Source organism: Chelmon rostratus, chromosome 3 (assembly GCF_017976325.1).
Source record: "Chelmon rostratus isolate fCheRos1 chromosome 3, fCheRos1.pri, whole genome shotgun sequence".
In the NCBI taxonomy this organism is placed as follows: domain Eukaryota; kingdom Metazoa; phylum Chordata; class Actinopteri; order Chaetodontiformes; family Chaetodontidae; genus Chelmon; species Chelmon rostratus.
Genome location: NC_055660.1, coordinates 25,848,875 through 25,864,290, shown reverse-complemented (window position 1 = coordinate 25,864,290; position 15,416 = coordinate 25,848,875). Strand labels below are relative to the sequence as shown.

Genomic DNA, 15,416 nt, shown 5'->3' with positions numbered 1-15,416 from the left:
GGTTATTTGCTCGTCATTGTAAAATGGGTGTGTGCTCAAACTGTTTAAATACCTCATTGATTGACAATGATGACTTTAAGTAAACAAAACTTCACCTATGATTCTGACTTCTATCCAAAGCATATTGTATGAATGATGATTTCCAAAGACTGATTGCACAGAACAAACTGGACACATGCAGGACACAATGCATCCATCTTTTTATATATAGTGACTGTGATTTCTACCTGTATTATACTCTTGTACTGTACAGTCTAATCATGATTTGTATATTTACACTTTTTATTTTGTATCAAAGTTGATCGCTATGCATTGAGTTGTAGAAGAGAAATGTGTATTTTCAAGTTAGCAACATCTCAGTAAAAGAAATTCACCTTGAGTTCTGCAGAACAATAAATGTAATTTCGCCTTCACACGTGTTCAAATCACTGTTCATTTATGTCAGCCGTGATCATCAACAGGTGTGCTTTGTACACCTCACAGGAAAAACATGCTACATATTGATGAGTGGCAGTAATAGCCTTTAGAACGAACACTTCAGACGTGATTTGATGGAGAAAACTTCCCAGCGGCAACACTTTGATAATGGAGCATATGTATTTTCATCACTTTTTGAGGAAAGATGTTCTTTTTTTCCATGTTGGGTTAGTCAAACACCATCTATGAAAGTCCTGGACAGTTGTTCTTGTATTGTATTTTCCTCTGATATGTATTTGGTTTTATACTATTATGCATGTTGGTTGCCATGAGCTGCGTTGTTTGAATACTGAACTTTTGTGAAGGCTGTTCTCTCTTGCCACTTGGCAAGGCCCTACTTTGTAATGGATTAATGTAAATCCCCATGGGGTGATGTTCTGTCAGAATAAAGGCTGAAACCAAATGACTGTGACTTTGCTGTCTGAACCACCTTAGTGCAAAGTTGACTCAAGCTGTAAATATAAACTGTTTTTCCAAACATTCTGAGAACTTTACTGGTGGATGATGGGTAAACTGCAGCCAGTAAAACAGAATAGAACTGCTGGACTGGGCTGTTTGTAGAGGGATATAGGTACCTAAACAGGTCCTTGTCCAATCGTTCAGAGCTATCAGACTGCACATTATCTATGAGATAGGAGACTGCCCCAGTATCCAGATACTTAGAGATCTTATTTCGATACAGCCAATCAAATCTTGCACAAAGCAGTAACATCAGGGTTCTACCAAAGCCAGAGCAGACAGCGTCCTTCCTATCTAACTTACAGACATGAACACACGTCTCATCCAGCACGTTAGCTTTTTGAACTAACAACCAAACAAACAAACATTCACCTGGAAAAAGTGTGCTGTTAACTTCACTTTGCAGGCTAGATGGCTCACTAGCTGCTCAGCTGCAGCACGCTGGGTCTGGTTATGACATGTAGATACAAGCAGGGGTGGTCAAACAGTTCAGTTCATACCCTGATTGAGGAGTCAGGTACGCACAATTGTTCTCCTAGGATGATGACATCATCCAATCAAAGCCCACCCCAGCACCTTACCCTAACCTTCTATGTTTAGAACAACGTGAGGTAAAAATTTGTGTTTACTAAATAAAAAGCAAATGCATAAGGGTCCATTTCTTTCATTTCTTTGGAACAGACAGTAGTGCGGGTGTCACAGACAAACAAAATTGTCCATACACTATTTTCATCATAAAAACAAGAATGATTTCAAATATTTCTGTTACACTTTAACAAACACTTTCCCAAAAGGCAATAGGTCACAATAGGCCATAAAAATATCTCTATGCTATGATATTTGAAAATTCAAATAAAAAGAATAATAAGAAATAAAACATCACCCAAACATATTACGTCTGTCTTATCCACTGGTGTTTATCAGCCAGGTCCTGCTGAGCAGTGGTGTGATGATGGTGCAGGAAGAACTCCACTGATACAAGCTTGAGTTGAGGAGAACTTTATTAACAAGCAGTATCAGATCAGACGCCGGCCATCCAAGAGAGCTTCAGAGCCAGATCAGAAGACTCTGCCCTTAACATACAGACAACACAATATATAGTATCGCGTTTTGTCTGGCTCCACCCACATCTTTCCTATCTCAAAGACCAGATCACGTTCTGTGAATTGTCCCACTGAGTAATGTTCTCCTCTGCTGTTACAGATTATACCTGTCAGCCAATGTCTACCTTCACAGGGGATTTACATCCTGATAGGTCTCTATGTTTACACCACCACATCTGGTTTCCCTCTTGCTGATCCAACCCTGAACTCACATACCACAACTGAGAGTGGTCTACATTTTAAACATCAGTTTACCTCTGATCATGCCAAATCTGACACATATGTGATATTTCAGTCATCTGATCATATACCTCACCACAACTCTCCCTCCATTGCTGTTGTAGCTGACTGGGAATTGTTCCCAAACGATGGATCTGAAAGGACGTTTTATCTGCACACACCATACTCTTCATGAGGCTGCATGCACCGTTTATTGTCATACAAACTTGGAAATGGAGAAACATGTTGATATTATTTCTGACTAAAAAAAAGAATGACTAAATGGATGATTCTTCTGTAATGACTGGGTGATCAGGTCCGCCTACGTACACCTAAGCACCAGAATATCAGCTTTCTTTTCATGATTTCCAAGGGTTTTTTTGTGGTGACATGGTTCTAGGGACGACAGTCTCTGTCTGTCTGTCCACCAGTTTGATCCAGACTAAAATGTATTTCCATGAAATTTTGGACAGACATTCATGGTCCCCTGGTGGTGCATCCTAATGACTTTCACTTTAGCACCACCAACTCTTTGACATTTGTGCTTTTGAGTTAAATATTTGGATTGATTGTTGCAAAATTTAGTACAAACAAGTTCCCCTCAGGATAGGCTGTAATAACTTTTATTTTCTAACCTTTCATGTAGCTTCATCATCAAGATAAAATCTGACTTTGTCCAATCCTTCGATTTGTTACCAAATACTTTCCCTCTCTAATTTTCAGCTGTACTTAGTGCCAGTTAATCCATGTCAGCATGCTGACTCTCAACTGAATTACTACATTAAGATAATAAACATGATAGACATTATACCTGCCAATCAGAATGCTAGCATTGTCATTGTGAGCATATTACCGTGTTGATGTTAGCACTAACTCAAAGCCCTGCTGTGCCTGAGAGCTGGACTCTGCAGCTGCTAGACGTATGGTTGTAGACTCTTATTTAAAGGCTGGCCCAGTAAGAAAGCAGCATACCACCAGCATTCAAATAGTTTAGTGGGTTTCAACGGAAGTTTGGACTCCAGCTCCTCTTTTGTGCTCTTCTGCCAAGCTGGCGAGTGCACAGCACGTTAGAGGGAGGAGCTGTGTTTTCACTGTAAGCCCCAGAAGAGCGACATTATTTTATTTCTATTCTGAGAGGTGATTTTTGCTGTGGCAGTCCAAACAGAAACTGTGGTCCACCAGAGCAGTCAGTGTGCAACATTCCAGAGGCCAGTGTTAATCACCACACTGTGAAGGCACGCAGTCCAGCGCGCAACATTAATGTCAGGTCGGTGACAGTTCCTGGTGAAGGGCTCCTCTCGGTTTCAGTAAGTAAAGGCAAACTTTCAAGAAGACAGCCGCTTTCTATAATTACTCTCTAGTAGTGTGCTTTTAATTCTGTGAACGTGGTGGGCAGTCAGAAAAGCATTAGAACAGTGATAATGCTTCATTGTTTTAGCTCTGTTGTCCAGCACACTGAAATTTAATGTAAAACTGTGAATACAAGGTTAAAGTGCTGACTTTCACCTTCAAAGCTGTGTTTGTTTTCTTTGGCCAACTGTTGTACTAAGTCTCAAACTGAGTATTTTGGTTTGCTTCCTGGGAGCCTGAGATGGAGATAAGTACTCACCGTGGCTCACCGTGATATGAATGCAAGAATGTAAAGGAGCCTGGCTCCTTGCAGTAGCTAACGTAAAGTCACAGGTGACACAACAAAGCTTTACAAGGCTGTGGCAAAGCAGTGGATCTGGTTGTTTTTTGCTTCAACCAGACGGTGGGTCCTAATGCTGTTTGCCAACTGCTAAACTGAGAGAAGATGAACCTTGACAGTTGGTTCAGTTCAGTCTGAATGGTGACTTCACAGAGGACATGGCCTGAGGCCTTGTTTCAATGGTTCCTCAAATAAGCTTTTCTAGCTACAAAAACATCTCAGCTCTGGTAATGTTAGCAATTCCCTATCTTAGCTGTGGTTTAATGGTTAAACTGGCGCTTTTAGTGATTTAATGTGAATGTCCTGTGAAACCAGCTCAGTTCCAGCTGAACTGCTGCAAAACTGCAAAGTATGTTGGAGCAGATCTAAGGAAATCCGATAATGCACAGGTGAGTGAAGTCCATGTGATAATTAGCTGTATAATCTGGTGTTTTCTCATTCAGCAAATGAAAAAACCAAAAATCGTCTTTAGTTTTGCAGATTATGTTACTACATTTTGCCATTTCACTTTTTCGCAAATGACATAATTATTATTATTATTATTATTATTTTAGATTACTGGGTAATATCAGCTACATTTTCAATGCATTCCCATTCTTAGGGCCTTTAAAATAACAATATGTTAATGTTTCTGTGGTATACTGGCCAATTTAGGGTTCCTGTGAAGACTAATTTCCACACTGGACAGGCTGGTCCATTCAGATGTAGTGACCTCTAGTGGTTCTAAAATCTACACTAAGAATAAACCACTGCAGGATGTTTTAACTGGCATGTGTTGAGAAAAGATCCATTTGGATTAAGAGATAGACATCATGCTTATAACAGCAAAAAACCCATCACAAGGAACCTCCTATAAGTGCATGTATTACCTTCTCTGACACAAAGACCAGCACTTTGACTGGTGGCCATCAACACCTCAAACAGAGCTAATAAAGTAGGATGCTTAAGTGCAAATGTTCTCGTATGACCAAGTTTCTGGCCCAACAGTTTGGAACTTGGACGACATTTGAGCTTGGGCCTAAACAACCAGCTATGTGGAGTGGCTTCACCAGGCATCGCCTACGTGACTGTTCAGTGGGACTGGCTGACTGGCTGACACTGGTGCTCACTCTGTTGGGTGGATACTGGGTTCTTCCTCTGTGTGTCTTCTTCAGCTAGATTTTGGCAACCCGAAGTCTCACTGATATGATTATTCTGACATTGTTCACTGTGAAACTCTGAAGGGAAAAAGTCCACGGGGCCGTGGTCCAGTTTTCAGACAAATAAGATAAGTGGACTGAGGGTTTTTCAGTTTTCTTCAGCAAAGAATAAAGGGCTATGAAATAATCTCAGCAGTTCTTTGATTGATTGGTGTGATGCTCTATTTGGCCACAAAATATAAACCTTTGTTTTAAAGGTGACTCTGACGTAATGAAAGAGAACATCACTAAAAACTCTCTGCAACAAAATTGCTTTCTACATCTAATGTACATCTTATATATTCAAAGTGACCTCTTGTTAAAAGAAAAATACTTAAAGCTGTTGATGAAAAGGATCATACTGTTAATCCCCTCACACTCTATTTATATCAGGTGGATGAAATCAAACTAATTAGGAGGAAGGAGCTCATGTTTCAAAACAAAGGATACTGTTGCTCTTAATTATAGCAGGTCCTTAGCTGACTGCTGTATCTCCTGATAGCTTCCCCGAAAAACAAATGTCACATAACATTCAAAAATTCTTTCAAGGCCTGGTTGACGGATAGAACTTCAACTCAAACTCTACATCATAAAGATAATAGTTAGAAAAAAAGATGGCCTGGCCTGGGCAAGAATATACATATACATTATACATTATATAAATGTATATAATGGTAACATCAGAGAATTGAGTCCTAGTACTGGAGTGTAAGTTATTGATTGACAGGCATAAACATTAGTATTGTGTGATGCAGAATGTTAAAATACTCAGTAAGCTGGATGCCGTTTAGCTAAATAAATCTTATTTAACGAACTAGTCAATTAATTATTTAGCTGCCTGACATGAAGGAATATATTACATTAGCTTGCTAGTCCTTCAGCATGGGCAGTATACTGTTTTGAGTCAGCTTCATGCAGCTAATGTCTATTCATGCTGACTCACAGTGACTTTATTACTCTGCTATTTTTATTTCTCCATGAGCAAAGGTCAGGCAACCATGTCCTTATGGACCAGACAGCCATGAGGAAATGTTATGGCCGGTCTACTCTTCTCACCTCTACTTTTCTGGTTTTCCTCCAGGCTCCTTTCTGGTCCTCTCATCTGAAAAAGTCATTTCCTTGGTGTCCTGTCTAAGTGATGCCCCTGTATCCCTGTTAACGGGTCTTCAGCAGCTGGTCTGAAATGTCACCCACCCTAGTATTTTGAGAACTGGCATCCAAGTCTACAGGCCAGGGAGCCAGGACTTCTTCCTGGAGAGGAGAGAAACACAATGATGCTCTCCCCTTCAGGAAAAATCCTTGTGGAAACGATGCCAAAACAGGCCTTATTAGTCACATTTAACCGGACCTTGAAATGCCATGGAATTTGTTCAAACACAGTCTTACGTGTTCACATGATGGGTTGTATTGCTGCCATGTGGTTTTACAAGTTTTTGCTGGTTTACCTAAAATTGTTTTCTCTACACTAAACATTACACTGGTGATTTTCCAAAGCAAGTTGTGAAGTGGTAATTGTAATGTGTTTTTTCAGCCTTGACATCAGCAGCGTTTAGGTTTCCATTCATACTACATTTGTAGTCTGAGCAGTATGGACCAGTCACGTTTCAGGAAACTTTGGTTGCATGCAGTCGGTCCGTGTGGAGAGCATTGCACACATCAGTGTATACTGACAGCAGCAGGAAGGAGGGACCTGGGGTGAAACAGCCTTTCACTAAAGGAGCTGACTGGTGCTGAGTGTGGGACATTTTGTCCATCCGGGATGATATCTTAGCCATCATTCTCCTTCCTCCTACCACTTCCACTGTGCACTCCAACTTGTCCCTCAGAAGTGTGGGCTATATGGTGTTGAAGGCATTGGAGAAATCAAAAATCAGGATGCTTTCCACAGCTGCTTCACCATTTCAAGATTCAAGATTTGAGATTCAAGATTTCTTTATTGTCACTGAGCATGACGTGTCAATGAAATTTGCATTGCAACCCCCATGTTAGAAACAAGATAATAAGAAAGATAATTAAATAAATTTAAGATACTAAAATAAAATAAGCCAACATGCAGTAAGAATATTTGCAAATGCAATAAAAATATACCAGAAATGAAAATATACTAAGACAATAAAAATATACTAAACAATTAACAATAAATATACCAATGAAATGTACCAAATATACTATACTATACTATACTATACTATACTGAAATATACTACATACTACATTTTCCACATTGTCTGTCTCTAACTTCTCCTCAGCAGCAGATGAATTGTCTGCACTAGCAGAATTAGCAGATGTCAAAAACCCTGCCATTTTTTCTGTTAAACATTTTTCACCATTATTGGATGCATATTGACCAGTTTGACTGTAATGGAGTTAAAGAGGCTAAGCCATTTTCTCCCTTCATGTTTTTTCACATCATTAAATGTGGTAAGTTGAAGCTTAATTGACAAATTTTGATTGAATTTTGAACCGAAATTGTTACCTCAGATCTAAAAGCATTCAAATCACTTAAACAAAGTAGTTTCTCCATTATCAGTTACTCAGTATCTTTAAGGCAGTGGCTGTCCTCTAATTTCTTAAGTGAAGTCAAGTCAACACTGCACTGTTTTTTTTGTGTGTTTGTTTTTAACATAATTCATTCCAAATCATGCTTGTATTTTTTTTTTTTTACATACACTTGTGTGCATTGAAAAACCTGTAAAAGAAGTTTTGTTAAAGAAATAGATGCCCCAGTGATATCAGGTCTCTGCAGAATTAATCTTGCTGTGTTAATTATAGCCTTTACAGCACTGCACGCTTACATGATGCACTGTGGTGGCTCTACTAACAACTCTGATCATCAATTGAGTGGTCAAATAACGAGTCTGATCACACGCAGCATCCCTGTATGTCATTTAATATGCAGAGGAGGCCACCGTGGTCCGTGGCTTTGTGTGTGGACCTGGTAATGGCAGTGATGAGGCTGGTGTGCAGCCTCTGCTTTGTCCAGTACTTTTCCATTGACTGCCGGGCGTGTGTGTACAAGTGCCTTGTGTGCCTGTGTAAAGAAAATAAAGCTGCACCTGCTGTACTTTATCAGCCAACCAGAAGGAGAAGAAAAAACTCTTAAACTCCTGAACTCTTGGGAGGAGACACATTCAGAGGCTTACACAGAACTGTACGTGTACAAATTAGGCAGCATTACTGAGCAGTTAGTCATGCATATCTGTTAAGAGGGGACGCCCGTGCCAACTCTGGCACCTCAGTGCTTGATATGGCTCCCACAAAATCTGAAGCAAAGGCAGAGGTGTGGCTGAGTGAGGGCTTTCGGCTCCCTCAGTGCAGAGCCATTCATGTGTTCCCAGGGTCCTGTCTTCCCAAGCTGCAAGGTTTCGGGGTTAGGGTTAGGGTTTTGACCTGAACACAATAGGAGGGTTAATGTGGATTAATAGAACATTGAAGAGGGGAACACAGGACCCTGGAAATGTACAGTAATGCACAAATGTGCACAAGATCAATCACAAATAAGAACATCCAAAAATGATGACACTGTAATATACTGACATTCATCAGATTTCCAAGACCTTCACTTCACTTTTTTAAGACAGCAGGCCACTCCACACTGTAGATAACTGTGATACCACTCCTCCTCTGTACACAGCCATATGTACATGCTCTGGTAGAGCTTAAACGTTTGTTGATGATACACTGGTCTGATAAGAGTCAGTATAGGACAAGAAAAACCACCCAGGCTTGTTTGGGTGTGTACCATACACATTTCCATGTAATGCCTCAGTGAGGAGTTAGCAGCGAAGAGATGTTGAAAGTAATACCTTTTGTTTTTCATTCCTTCTGTTGTATTATCACAGATACGTGTTGTCAATATACTTTGACCAAATATTAAGACACCTGCTTTTTATATGTTCACTTAAGACACATTTTGGTTCCAAGTGTGGACATCTCCTGTGAGACCAAGAGAATCCTGAACCTTCAGACCAGCAGTACACCTTAAATTAAATTGAATTTGCCCCGGTGGGTGTTTGTACTGGCAAAATGGCATATTAATGACACAAAGAAGAGCCACAGGTGTTTTTAATCACTGCAAAGTTGTCTTTTTTGCACAGCCTTGTTCATGCAATACTGTCACCCGCGATTGGACAGCAGCTGTCATATTACAGTTTGCTTTCTATCATACAGTGAACACAAGAGAATGTCACACAATACTGCCTGAATGCATGGTGCACACTTCTTTCTAGTTTTGTTGTCCTATGATTATTTAATGGAAAATGACTACAAAGAGATATAAATCATTCTAATTCAAAATTATAATCAAACTTAGAGGATAGGCTTCATGCATATAGGACATCAGTTTCTGGTAATGAATATAGAGTCAATGCAAAATACAAAAAAAAACAATCAAATAAAGAAAATTGACAATATTATTATAAATATAATACAGCTGGACATAGTCAAAGACTGTGTGTATAGGTGTCTTTGGAGACATCTAGAACAAAGTGTCACAAACTATAACTCCGTTATCACCTTGACATACCTGTGCATATTCTTAAAATTCTCACTGAAGGAGGATATGAATTCTGTTCACCCTAGTGTCATTGTGTGGTGTTTGTGTATGTTTTTTCTGTGAATTGGTTACATGGTGTCATTATCATTACATATTTTAATTTGTGTACAGTGTACAGTGCTCCTACGCTGGAATATTACACAGACAAAGATTCAGATACAACTTCAGGCTTTTGGGACCTATGGGGATGTGTTTACCTTTGCAGTAGGTGCTATATCTGTCATCAGTAATATCTGAGATCAGTTGGAAATTATCCGCACTTTTACAAGGTTAACATTTGGTTAAAGACTGCTATACTCAATAGTTTTATGTTAATAGTGCTATGTTTGGAAAATAAGGCCTTGCATGGGAAAAAGACTGGGGGAGGTCAATCTCAGGTCAGTGAGTCTTTTTCACAGTTTTCTTTGTTGTTCTCTAATTGAAGTGGCCTTAAACCCATCATAATATCTAATACGATATTGCAATGATCATATATGATCTACGACTTAGTGGGTGCCGTTTTTGAGTCGAACGTGGCCGGTTAGCTCAGTTGGTTAGAGCGTGGTGCTAATAACGCCAAGGTCGCGGGTTCGATCCCCGTACGGGCCATAAACTACTTTTGCCCACCGTGTTATACCTAGTTCGATGATATCTTAAGCAGCTATCCAGTTCGTATTTTTCCTGTTCATTACTTTCCCTAGTATATATGCTAGCTAACAAAAGCTAATTTGGTCCACTATAGCGGAGACTAGTTACTGTTCGGAAATCTTTTAACAGTCTTATGAGTAGTGACAAATTATAAATTGTTTATAAGCTTTCTATCTGATCGTGAATACAATATTTAAATCGTCCGAAACGTATGTATGTATACTAGTATTTGCTCACGGTTTACAAATGTCTGTAGAGGTTCCATGGTGTAATGGTTAGCACTCTGGACTCTGAATCCAGCGATCCGAGTTCAAATCTCGGTGGAACCTAACTTTACCACGCACTTTTCTTGGGAATCCACTTTTCTAGTAAGTATTTCACATACTCAACATTTTCAATCCGTCCATATGTGTTTCACGAAGTGAGTATTATTTGCCATTCCACGCTCAACTTGTGCTTTCTGGCACTGTAAACACTATAGAGAAGAAAAAAAACATCTTATACTGGCAGTATAATGTTAGTTAAATGTATGATTGGATTCAAACTAGAAACCTTACAAGAAACAAAGACATGTTTATATTTTACTTTTTATTTCGGTTACACTCACCCCCACAGATCAGATTTTTCCTTCGAAAAATATATAATTGTTCAAACTGAGATGTAAACGTCTGCAAACATCCAATCGTGGCTGAGAAGATTTTCTTTAATCACACCTATCAAAAACATCTGACATCCTTTCATCGTAAAAAACAAGAACAAAGTTACAACTTATTTTTTGTACATTTGTAAGCATGGTCTGTTTCTAAATGGATCTGAATGGCTACAAGCAAGAAGTAAACTTCATGTTCTGCGAGTAAGAAGCCAACACTGGGATGTGTCTCAGTACTGTAACATCAGTTTGATCCCAATTGTCAGCTATAGCATGAGGGAATCAGTTTAGCCAGGACAGGAGTCTTTATTATGAAGAGGTGCTGCAGTCGCTCACTCTGCTGTACATATGTAGATCTCTTACTGCTCAAGCGGAGTTCATTTTTTCTGTCTTTTCTTTGATGTTGCTGCCCCCTTCTGGCGGGTGCTGAGTCCTGCACTTCTGAGAGCAAGAAAAAGATGTGAATTAAAAAACAACCTGATAATCGTTGTGTAAAGAGTGCATACATCCTCTGTTGCTGACTACAACGTCCAATAAATAAAAGAGACAACTGGTGCACCTACTTGGCAGCTGGTGTCTCCGGATGAAGAATGACCACTTCCTCCTCTTCACTGTCAGATATCTCAACCACATCTCCTGCAAATCAAAACAAATTCCTAATACCTAAGATTACATAATATTTAAAGATGATTTATTCATATGATTCCTGTCAATTCCATCACTTCTGTCTGATATTTTATTTTGCTTTCACTTTTAAACTACTTTACATGAGTTGATGCTCATTCCTGTCTGTCTGTCCACCTATATAACTGCTAAATGTATTAACCTCCTCTGCTCTCCTCCTTTTCATGCAGTTCCTCTTCCATCTGTGATACTTTTTCCTCCTGTTCTTCACCACTGTTGTCATCATCTTCCTCTTCCTCCTCCTCCTCCTCCTCCAGTCCCCAGGTGCTCTGTAGCCCCTGCCCTACCTGACCCACACCTGGGACGGGCACCACAGGGGAAGGCACACTGGTATGTAAGTTTAAGGAACAACAGTGGATGTAATATAGCAAGCTGTTGGAAGATGGTGGTGTGATTCAGGCTCAGTAAAGGATACGTGTGAGGCAGGGCCTCGGCTTTCTGAACGACGTCTTTGGCTCTATCTGACACATCTGTCATCTCCACTGGAGTCTCGTCCGTTTTTAGTGCTGTGATTCGCTCCTGAGGCATAGACTCCGCAAAACCACACCTGCCACCTGCTTTTCTGGAAAATGTAAAACCACAGATTTTATCTTCTAACGACAGCACAGATAAAATTGTGGTACATATGTCCACTTCCACAGTTTGCTGTGGAGCACTGAAGTGTGGTTATGTGCTGTTACTGCTCACCTTGCTTTCTTGTCATTCTCCAGGGCTTTGTTGATGAGTTCTGTGATTTCAGACACCTTGACGCTGGCTATTTTACTGCATCTCATAACCTTGAACACCACACAAAAAGGAAATTGGTGATATGGTATGGTGGTATAGTGATTTTATTTTTAAGATAATTGATCTTTATGCCTCCAAAACTAAGCAGTATCATCTAGACTCCATTCACCTGCTCTTTAAGCAACATGATGCCCCCGCTGGACTGGATGGAGCAGATTTCTCTGTGTTTGTTCATGGCGATCATCAGCAAGCCATCCATCACCCGCTCCTCCCGCTCAGAGGGGTCCACCAGCAGGTAAGTCCTGCAGAGCGAACAGGAAGTAGAGAAGAAAACGTTCATCCAATCCATTCTCCTTTGCACAGACAATGATTCTGTCTTGTACTGAGATGTGGTTCTTTACCCTTGTTGGAAGAAGGAGAAGCTGACACTGATGGGCATGTGGTAGATACTCAGAGGAATGGGGTCTCTCTCCTCTGGACTGTACTGAGGGAGCACAGGAACAAACACAAAATTACAAACAACACAAAGTTTAAAAGAAATGAAAACCCTTCTGACATGAGCTACAACAGAAAAGCTGTGGTGCATCATAACTGTTGTTTTGACAATAACAAGACGCGTCAGTGAAAGCAAATCTCCTACATTATATCATCTGTAATCGTCAAAGAAATGCACAGAACAGAGCAGTTTTGGTGTTGGGGTCATCACACGTTTCCCGGCAGACTCAGCGAAGCGGAGACACCACCTGCTGAGCTTTTCGCTGACTCACCACTGTGACTTCATCCCCCTGGATGGCGACGTCAGGCCGTCTGAAGTGGCACAGAGCGGTGATGGCAGCAATGCTGGCAGCATCCATCAGGTTCCCGTCGTGATTCAACATGTGAACGTCCACTCTGATCTGCCACACCTGAACGCAGACACACACACACACACACACCATCACGGCACTGGAGACGCTGCTGTGCTGCTTTTCTTGCTTGCTTGCTTGCTTATGTTTTACCTTTTCTCCAGACACCACACACAGGGACTCAGTATCAATGCACTTGGAGTTCCTCAAGCATCTCTCCAGCTGTCTGTTTAGCTTCACTGACAACTCAGACTGTCTGGAGAGAAAGAAAACAGCACAGATGTTTTACACTCTCTGCACAACAGTCACCACATGAACCATGTTTCAGACACAGTCCTGGTCTAACACGTCCCTGAACTCCATTCTCATTTCTACAGCAACACATAAGCTGTCAGATGTTTTAGTAGACAAGTGCATACAAGCATGATCTCTTTAGTTCTTTCTCACCTGCCCTGCTCAAATGCTGGCGAGGCCATGGGCGACAGCTCGATGTTGAAGAACATGATTCCCTCGTTTGGCCGACTCTCTTTAGGAGGCACCAGCTCACACGACACCTGGGCCATGACCCTGAAGAGAACAGCACATTCTACTATCACAGAAAATATACGAATAACTTACGATGTTTTTCATGAATAGGAATGTTTCGTGTGAATTTCAGTGCCTTGTTTGAGAGGCTCTCTTCCCTTTAACCTCCCGAACCCCACAAATCCTTCGACCTTTACAAACTCATTTACAGAAAATAAGCTTTCATGCTGTAAAATAATGTTACAGCCAACTTTAAGGTTAATTCAGAAACACTTAGGGGGAGATTTGAGGGGAAGGTGAAACCTTAATGGGGTTACTAGATAGAAAAAACATATGTGGCTATAGATTCACCTGGTTTTCCCAAGCTCTACAAAGCAGCATCCATAGTCAGTCCCAAATGTGATCTTGATCTTTCTGTAGTCGTAGGTCTGTCGTCCATCCAGGCGCTGCAGTGAGAGGACAGGTGAGACTCCCACAGGCCCACAGTCCGCGACATCTTTCAGAAACTACTGTGTTTTGTATTGATTCCCCCCAAAAGCACAAATCCATGAGCCGAAGCCTCTACACAGAGCCACGTAAAGACACCGAAACCTTTGCGTTTACAATCACAGGACTTTGTGAGCCATGGTGTTTGAATGCAGGTGATCTTCCAATTATTGGATGAATCACAGAGAAATGTTCTTTATTTTATATCAGCAATAGTAAGTTACCTGTAAGTGTCCAAACACACTATAGGTGTCTTTCTGTGAAACATCACTTTCTGCACCAGTTTCATGAGTCAGTGCACAATGTGGACACACAGTGCGGAATCCAGCTCACCTTTTTCTCTGCGATGGCTTTCAGCAAGAAATCCCGCTCACAGTTAGACAGCGGCGTGTCCTTCATTCTGCGGGACTATCAGGGGTTGGTTAGAGTTCAATAATTTAATTCACAACTGCGGTGCCACTGCTCCAACAGGCATGTGTCCACCGTCAATGTTGTCTGAACTCTACCCCGGAAGTACATATAACATGCCATAGTAAAAGTGGCGGAAATATATTTGCTTTAATTTGACCCCTTTTTGAATTATTCTGAATTGGCCGTTGTGATAGTCTGCATGTCTTTATTTGATATAAACCAAATCTTCATTGGCAACTGTGCCCGCGAAGCATTTTAGTACAATTTACTAAAAATCTGCTTTTACTTTGCAACCCCGCTGCAGAGCGAGTTTCCGATGCCTCGTAATTTGGGGCTTTTCAAGTAGTAAATATTGACAGCAAGTACCTTTATTATTTGGGGGCAATTTTGAAATATGAATGCGTATAAGATACCCGTATGCTTTTGTTGGAACACTAACAGAATGGATCCCGTAGCTAAGGTAGCTTTGGGTGGCTGTGTTTTGAAGTCAACCGACAAACTGCCATTTTGTCCTGTGCATCATGCATGTTTATTAAAAATAGTATTTCATTACAACAAATTATGCTCAGTTATAGGTAAAGAAAGAAGTTTAAAGAAGTTTTAATGGTGTGAAAAGTATTGTAGTTGTTTCAGCAGCACATTTCATTCACTAAAAACGTAGCATGTAAAAGAATAGTTATATGAGTAGAAACTGAGTAGTGTGGAAACGTCGTTTTCCTATAACCGTCTGCGTCTGTGAAGGCACCATTCCCGCCCGACATCTGCAGCGTCGCCTCGCTAGC

General features: G+C 40.6%; 1 protein-coding gene and 2 non-coding genes across 4 annotated transcripts; 2 read left to right on the top strand and 1 right to left on the bottom strand.

Moving 5' to 3' along the window:
- Positions 1 to 10,195: 10,195 nt before the first annotated feature.
- trnai-aau lies at positions 10,196 to 10,269 on the top strand. The gene has a single exon. It is a non-coding gene; the product is annotated as a tRNA-Ile (tRNA).
- A 296-nt stretch (positions 10,270 to 10,565) lies between these two features.
- On the top strand, positions 10,566 to 10,637 carry trnaq-cug. The gene has a single exon. It is a non-coding gene; the product is annotated as a tRNA-Gln (tRNA).
- A 257-nt stretch (positions 10,638 to 10,894) lies between these two features.
- Positions 10,895 to 14,712, bottom strand: exosc9 (exosome component 9). 2 transcript variants are annotated; one of them, XM_041933876.1, is made up of 12 exons: positions 14,557 to 14,712; positions 14,089 to 14,183; positions 13,660 to 13,779; positions 13,366 to 13,468; positions 13,135 to 13,272; positions 12,769 to 12,851; positions 12,537 to 12,669; positions 12,329 to 12,417; positions 12,057 to 12,203; positions 11,784 to 11,968; positions 11,521 to 11,593; positions 10,895 to 11,398 (listed from the first exon to the last, which is right to left on the bottom strand). In XM_041933876.1, exons 1-12 carry the CDS (start codon positions 14,620 to 14,622, stop codon positions 11,335 to 11,337), a joined length of 1,296 nt encoding a protein of 431 aa, XP_041789810.1. In that variant the 5' UTR covers positions 14,623 to 14,712; the 3' UTR covers positions 10,895 to 11,334. The 2 variants fall into 2 exon arrangements, with proteins under 2 accessions (XP_041789810.1, XP_041789811.1); XM_041933877.1 differs by having other exon boundaries at positions 10,895 to 11,395.
- Positions 14,713 to 15,416: the final 704 nt, after the last annotated feature.

Bases quoted from the DNA above. Each gene is read 5' to 3' on its own strand.
- exosc9 (XM_041933876.1), bottom strand. From the start codon at position 14,622: ATGAAGGACACGCCGCTGTCTAACTGTGAGCGGGATTTCTTGCTGAAA. The intron at 12,852-13,134 runs GTGAGTCAGCGA...GTGCTCCCTCAG, and splicing joins AGGGGGATGAAGTCACAGTG to TACAGTCCAGAGGAGAGAGA. The intron at 12,670-12,768 runs GTAAAGAACCAC...TTCGCTCTGCAG, and splicing joins TTCTCCTTCTTCCAACAAGG to GACTTACCTGCTGGTGGACC.